This window comes from Sorghum bicolor, chromosome 8 (genome assembly GCF_000003195.3).
Source record: "Sorghum bicolor cultivar BTx623 chromosome 8, Sorghum_bicolor_NCBIv3, whole genome shotgun sequence".
Taxonomy (NCBI): domain Eukaryota; kingdom Viridiplantae; phylum Streptophyta; class Magnoliopsida; order Poales; family Poaceae; genus Sorghum; species Sorghum bicolor.
Window position 1 is genome coordinate 51,820,496 of NC_012877.2, and position 7,684 is coordinate 51,828,179.

A 7,684-nucleotide genomic window follows, 5' to 3' on the forward strand; every position below is an offset into this window, starting at 1 on the left:
ACGCCGCGAACCGCCGACCGACGGAGGTTGAACGGGAGGCGGCATGAGGTCCCTGCTGCCGCGGAGATGCTCGGCGTAGTGGTCCACGTCTTCTGGCGCCCATTCCTCGCCAGCGTTGATGTCCAGGCCGTCGAACCCTAGGTGCGGGTTCGGGTAGGAGCTTGAACCAGCGCCAGAGCCGAAGGGGCTTGGACCGCAGGAGCCCCAGAAGTCCCGCGTCACGGCGCCGGCCCCAGATCCACTGTTGTGGCTCCGGTTGAAGGCACCCTGCTCGCCGTCGAAGCCGCCGCTGCCATGCCCGGCCATGTTTCGCAAGGAACAGGCGAGGAGACTACACGAGAACGGTGGATCTACTGGTGGAGCAGGGACGCGAGGGAGGAGAGCACGGCGCCGGCAGAGGGCGCGGACGGGAGGGAGGAGAGCAGGCGGCGGCCGGTGTGCGGTGCGGGTGGGCGACACTGAGCGGATAGGGTTAGGGTTGGAGCGGGTGGCCGCGTATAACACCGCTCACGCGGCCGGGGCGTCGATGTTTGGGTTGCCACCCATTTCGCATTTCGGCCTGTCAAACTGGTACCCAAATATTTCGGGCCCGTTTACTTCCAAAAGGCCGAATTGCAAATTTTTTTGCTTTTCGGCCTAAAAATTTGGGAAGTAAACAAGGCCCCGGATATATTTGATAGTTGGCTCTCCGAATAGCCATGATTGGTTACAAATGTTTCAGTTTGGAAAACAACAACTGAACTGGAAGTTTACATTGCGCTAGATAATGCTGAGCACCAGGTTGTGGCAATGTCTTTGCTATCCCGCGGTAGTCGAGCACCCCAAAGGTAAGCTTCAGTCTTGCAGGCTGTGATAGTTGCTGCGATGGATGTTTGCTCGGACCTGAAAACTTCGTTGTTTCTCCTCTTCCATACTATTATGTGCCAGCAACAAAGGCGAACGAAGGTGATAATGTACCCCCTCCGTCTCAAATTATAAGTCATTTTAAGTCTAGAAGAGTCAAAAAATTTCAAGTTTGACCAAATTTATATAGCACAATAATAATATTTTTAGTACCAACCAAGTATCATTAGATTCTTTGTTAGTTATATTTTCATAGTGTACCTATTTTATGACATAAATCTTTATATTTTTCTCTATATTTTTAGTCAAACTTGAAAATGCTTTAATTCTTTAAGATTCTTGAAATGATTTATCATTAGAAATGGAGGGTTATTTGCTTCGATTATTGTACCGGAGTAGGCTACAGTTACATCACATCACAGGACTGATGCGATGTGAATGAATTATTGCTTCAGCAGGAAGTGGTGGAGCGCCGGGCGACCGTCGAGGCCTTTCTTGTCGTAGTGCGCCAGGAACTCCGGGACCGTCACGCTCCTGTACAGCGCCCTTCCACTTCCCGCGCCATCGCCGTCGCCGTCGCCGTCGTCCGAGGTGACGAGCTCCGCGATGGGTCCATACAGCCTCGTGGACCTCGCGATGTCCGCGTTGAAGAAGCACGCCACTGACACCCTCGCCGTGTCCCTGCTCCGGTTGGCCACCACCCGGTGCTCCACGCTCCTGAACCGCCCGTTGCTGACCAGCTGGAGGAGGTCGCCGACGTTCACCAGTAGCGCGCCGCCGGGCACCGCCGGAGGCACGTCCACCCACCTGTCCTCGAGCAGCGCCTGCAGTCCTCCCCCCGCGTGCGCGTCCTGGAGCAGCACGGTCAGGAAGCTGGGGTCCGAGTGCGCGCTGCACCCCATGGTGAGGTCCGGCTCCGGGCACGGCGGGTAGTAGTTGCACACCAGGCTGAGGCCCTCGGCGCACCCCATCCCGGCGAGGTGCCCGGGCGCCAGCGCCAGGGCCTCCGACAGCAGCGCCAGCACCCGCGCCGCCACCTCCCGCGCCGCGCCGCCGTACTCCAGGAACACGCGCCTCACGGCGGGCGGCAGCTCCTCGGCACGCGGCGGCTCCGGCGCCGCCTCGCAGAAGAGCGTGTCGCGCCAGTTGGCCGCCGGCGACTGGAACAGGTCGAAGTTGGAGTTGAACCGCAGCTTCCGCCGGGCGTCCCGCGTGTAGTAGGGACGCTTCGTCACTGGGGACGCCTCGTTGAACCGCCTCACCGACGCCAGCATCTCCGACAGGAGCTCGCCGGGGACGCCGTGGTTCACCAGCTGGAAGAACCCCACCGTCTCCGCCGCGGCCTTCACCTGCGCGACCACATGCTCCCGCGTGGCTGCGTCTGCGTCCGCCGCCGAGAGGTCGATGACCGGGATCGAGCTAACAGTGCTGCTGCTGCTGCTGCTGCTAGAGGACGATACCTGCGGCGGCACGTCCTGGCGGTGGCGGCGGAAGATGGCGGGGACGGTCGTGACGCCGGCGTCCACGAGGCCCTTGACGCCGGCCTTGGTGTCGTCGAACGCCTTCAGCTCGCTCAGGCGGTCGTAGTCGTCGTAGCCACCAGCGGCTTCTTCCGTGGTGGACATTGCTGCCGGCCGAGACCGGCCGGGCCGGCGATCGAAGCGAGCTGGATGGATCGAGATGAGATGTGTCAGATCGATGTTCGTGGATGTGGATGTGGTGTGGTTGATTGCAGTTGGATGCTTCTCTCAAATCCGTCAGCACGTACGTAGGCAGTCGACTAGTATCTTGGAGTCTCGGACAAACAAATTTAACCTGGGCCTCGTTTTGTTCCGAAAAGTGAAAAGTTTTCAGTACTGTACCACTTTCGTTTGTTTATGACAAATATTATCTAATCATAGACTAACTAGGATTAAAAAATTCGTCTCGTGATTTACAGCTAAACTGTGTAATTAGTTTTTGTTTTTATCTATATTTAATGTTTCATACATGTGCCACAAAATTCAATGTGACGGGAAATCTTAAAAACTTTTTGGTTTCAGTGTGGTAGGCAGGTGGTACACGTAGCGCACACGCATTTTCTTCACGAGCACGGAGCACCTGAGCGATAAATATGCTTAGGCCTTGTTTAATACTCCCTCCGTTTTAAATTATAAGTCATTCCAAAAATCTTATAGACTCAAAGTTTTTCAAGTTTGACTAAATTTATATAGCAAAATAATAACATTTTTGGTACCAACCAAGTATCGTTAGATTCTTTGTTAGTTATATTTTTATAGTGTACCTATTTTATGACATAAATCTTTATATTTCTCTCTATATTTTTAGTCAAACTTAAAAATGCTTTTACTCTCCAAGATTCTTAGAATGAACTGATGGAGTAGGTGAAAACAAAAATTAATTGCACGGTTTATCTGTAAATCGTGAGACGAATCTTTTAAGCCTAGTTACTCCACGATTGAACAATATTTATCAAATAAAAATGAAAATGCTACAACGTTAAAATCCAAAAACTTTTTAGATCTAAACAAGACCTTAGATAAAGCTTACATACTTTTCTAACGAGGTTCACTTACGCCTTGTTTAGATGTGAAAAATTTTTGGATTTCACTTAGTGTAGCACTTTCGTTTGTTTGTGGTAAATATTGTCTAATCAAGGAGTAACTAGGGTCAAAAGATTCGGCTCGCGATTTACAGTCAAACTGTGTGATTGGTTTTTGTTTTCGTCTATATTTAATGCTTCATGCATATGCCGCAAGATTCGACGTGACAGAGAATTTTTTTAAAAAAAAGATTTCGGAGTGAACTAAAGAAGGCCTTAATTAGTGCTTAAGAGGTTATTTGGCTACGCATAAATACATGTCGATCCACGTGGATCGAGAGAGATTGAGGTGGAATTTAACACCTTGATCTCTTCCAATGCATGTGGATTGGTGTGTAACAAAAGCGTTAGGGGATGTTTGGGACTACTTTGCTCCACATTTTTCAGCTCCGCTCCATATTTTTTAGTCAAATGGTTTCAGCTCCACGCACTCAGTCTGAGTAAAAAAGGTAGAGTTGTGAGAGCACCTAAAGGGGTACTCCACAAACTCCAGTTTTTTGTGGAGCTGCTCCATGGTGGAGTTTGTGGAGCAGAGTGTCGTGCGGTACGTTTTAATTTGAGTCCTTTGAATTTTAAAATACATGCATATCTTATATTTTGAGACGAATGGAGTACAAATATATATATAAATATACTTAAGAGTGTTCCAAAAAAAAGTTAGGTATTCTCGAAAGAAACAAGTCTACATAACCTCCCAAACTATCTAGGGTAGACTACTTCACTCTCGAACTATAAAACTGGATATTCTACCCCGTGAACTTTCAAAACCGGTGAAATGACCTTCTCGAGTAGTTTTGGAGGGTGGTTTTATCTTTTTCTTTTTTATATATAAATATACTTAAGAGTGTTCCAAAAAATTTAGGTATTGCTCGAAATGCACATGCATTACTGTAGATCTACCCCTGCCTTTGAACATGTGGTATCATTGCTGGTTCAATAGCTTCAATAAGAAGTTCTCTACATAAAGTCTTTATCACAAAATTTAGGAATCAAATTAAGGGAAATAGATTCCTTGGGCCCATTTAGTTTGGATTTCGGTGTTTGATGATCAATATGACCAATTGGACTGGCATTATTTGCTAGTATATTTGATGCAGTTCAACATGATGGAAATGTGGACTTCGACCGAAAAGAAGCAACAAAATGAATGATCAACATATCAAGCAAGTATTTAGGAGCGAAGATGAAGACCTAGAAGTCAATATATGAGTCCAAGACACAATTTGAATGTAAGGAAAATGGACCCTTGCCCATTTAGTTCAGATTTCGGTGTTTGATTATCAATGTGACCAAGTTAGACTAATGAATTTGCAAGTGTTTATTTTGTAGTTCAATAGGATGCACGTGTGGACATGGATGGGCTTTGAACAAGAAGTTGATCAACCTAGAAGAGAAGAATCTAAGTTGCAATAAAGAAGAAGCTCGGATAGTCAACGGATGAAGAAATGGAGGAAGGTCAGCTACATCAGCCGCACCGGTCATGGCTGGTGGTGCACCCATTGCCTCACCGGACGGGGCATAGAGAGAGCATGTCATGCGGGCTTGTTGACGGTCCTTAACTATAATTCTAAACTGTCAACCAAACATAGAAAAGAGCATACAATGGAATATCCACATAGAATAGGGGTTATACTAACAGAATTTCATAAGTTATGGTGAATCATTGTTTTTGTAGGGGTTTATCAGGAAAAGATGAGAAGAAATGAAGCACATTGAGCTAAAAGGCATATTCTATTGCGAACCAAGTTAAGAAGGATCTAGAAGACACGAGAAGGCAACCACTGAAGGGAAGGCCCACCTAGCATTGAGCAAGGTCGGTCGACCCCACCCTAGGCCGGCTGACCTGGAGTTGGGCCTCTGCCTTTGTATGTTGGTTCTCCACCGCCATGAGGTCTAATCTATGGCATTATTCAAGGTCGGTATGATCTAAGGGTTCTGCTTCATCCCACCGGCCTATATAAGGAGACCCCTACCCCCTGGGTTGAGGGCACCAAGTCGACCAAGTCATTTAATCAAGTCATCAGAGCTAAAAACCATAGTCTCCTTAGAGCTTCACCAATTCTAGAGCATAGCTACATAGGATAGAAGTAGGAGGAGGCAAGCTTCGCTTGGATTCTGGATCATGTTAAGAGCGTTGGAGCGTGTGGTAGGCAGGTGGTACACGTAGCGCACACGCATTTTCTTCACGAGCACGGAGCACCTGAGCGATAAATATGCTTAGGCCTTGTTTAATACTCCCTCCGTTCTAAATTATAAGTCATTCTAAGAATCTTACAGAGTCAAAGTTTTTCAAGTTTGACTAAATTTATATAGCAAAATAATAACATTTTTGGTACCAACCAAGTATCGTTAGATTCTTTGTTAGTTATATTTTTATAGTGTACCTATTTTATGACATAAATCTTTATATTTCTCTCTATATTTTTAGTCAAACTTAAAAATGCTTTTACTCTCTAAGATTCTTGGAATGAACGGATGGAGTAGATGAAAACAAAAATTAATTGCACAGTTTATCTGTAAATCGTGAGACGAATCTTTTAAGGCTAGTTACTCCACGATTGAACAATATTTGTCAAATAAAAATGAAAATGCTACAGCGTTAAAATCCAAAAACTTTTTAGATCTAAACAAGACCTTAGATAAAGCTTACATACTTTTCTAACGAGGTTCACTTACGCCTTGTTTAGATGTGAAAAAATTTTGGATTTCACTTAGTGTAGCACTTTCGTTTGTTTGTGGTAAATATTGTCTAATCATGGAGTAACTAGGGTCAAAAGATTCGTCTCGCGATTTACAGTCAAACTGTGTGATTGGTTTTTGTTTTCGTCTATATTTAATGCTTCATGCATATGCCGAAAGATTCGACGTGACAGAGAATTTTAAAAAAAATTTAGATTTCGGAGTGAACTAAAGAAGGCCTTAATTAGTGCTTAAGAGGTTATTTGGCTGCGCATAAATACACGTCGATCCAAGTGGATCGAGAGAGATTGAGGTGGAATTTAACACCTTGATCTCTTCCAATGCATGTGGATTGGTGTATAACAAAAGCGTTAGGGGATGTTTGGGACTACTTTGCTCCACATTTTTCAGCTCTGCTCCATATTTTTTAGTCAAATGGTTTCAGCTCCACGCACTCAGTCTGAGTAAAAAAGGTGGAGTTGTGAGAGCACCTAAAGGGGTACTCCACAAACTCCAGTGTTTTGTGGAGCTGCTCCATGGTAGAGTTTGTGGAGCAGAGTGTCATGCGGTACGTTTTAATTTGAGACCTTTGAATTTAAAAATACATGCATATCTTATATTTTGAGACGAATGGAGTACAAATATATATATATAAATATACTTAAGAGTGTTCAAAAAAAAAGTTAGGTATTGCTCGAAAGAAACAAGTCTACATAACCTCCCAAACTATCTAGGGTAGACTACTTCACTCTCGAACTATAAAACTGGATATTCTACCCTCTGAACTTTCAAAACCGGTGAAATGACCTTCTCGAGTAGTTTTGGAGGGTGGTTTTATCTTTTTCTTTTTTTATATATAAATATACTTAAGAGTGTTCCGAAAAATTTAGGTATTGCTCGAAATGCACATGCATTACTGTAGATCTACCCCTGCCTTTGAACATGTGGTATCATTGCTGGTTCAATAGCTTCAATAAGAACCTCTCAATAAGAAGTTCTCTACATAAAGTCTTTATCACAAAATTTAGGAATCAAATTAAGGGAAATAGATTCCTTGGGCCCATTTAGTTTGGATTTCGGTGTTTGATGATCAATATGACCAATTGGACTGGCATTATTTGCTAGTATATTTGATGCAGTTCAACATGATGGAAATGTGGACTTCGACCGAAAAGAAGCAACAAAATGAATGATCAACATATCAAGCAAGTATTTAGGAGCGAAGATGAAGACCTAGAAGTCAATATATGAGTCCAAGACACAATTTGAATGTAAGGAAAATGGACCCTTGCCCATTTAGTTCAGATTCCGGTGTTTGATTATCAATGTGACCAAGTTAGACTAATGAATTAGCAAGTGTTTATTTTGTCGACGGGGAGGACGAGCGTGGTCTTTTTCCCTCGAGGGGGCGGCTGCTGATGGACCGACACCTCCTTTTCGTTGTGGGCCGGCTCGTCGTGCTTTTCTATGGCCGCTCCTCGACGTCGAGAGGCCGAGCTCTCTGCCTGCTGGACTGCCGCCACCTGAAGTAGAGTCTGCACCTCGTCTCGGATGCGCCGT

At 45.3% G+C, this 7,684-nt stretch overlaps 1 protein-coding gene across 1 annotated transcript; it reads right to left on the reverse strand.

Moving 5' to 3' along the window:
- On the reverse strand, nucleotides 1,192-2,667 carry LOC8064614 (DIBOA-glucoside dioxygenase BX6). The gene has a single exon (XM_002443221.2). It carries the CDS (start codon nucleotides 2,466-2,468, stop codon nucleotides 1,287-1,289), a length of 1,182 nt encoding a protein of 393 aa, XP_002443266.1. The 5' UTR covers nucleotides 2,469-2,667; the 3' UTR covers nucleotides 1,192-1,286.

Bases quoted from the DNA above. Each gene is read 5' to 3' on its own strand.
- LOC8064614 (XM_002443221.2), bottom strand. From the start codon at position 2,468: ATGTCCACCACGGAAGAAGCCGCTGGTGGCTACGACGACTACGACCGC.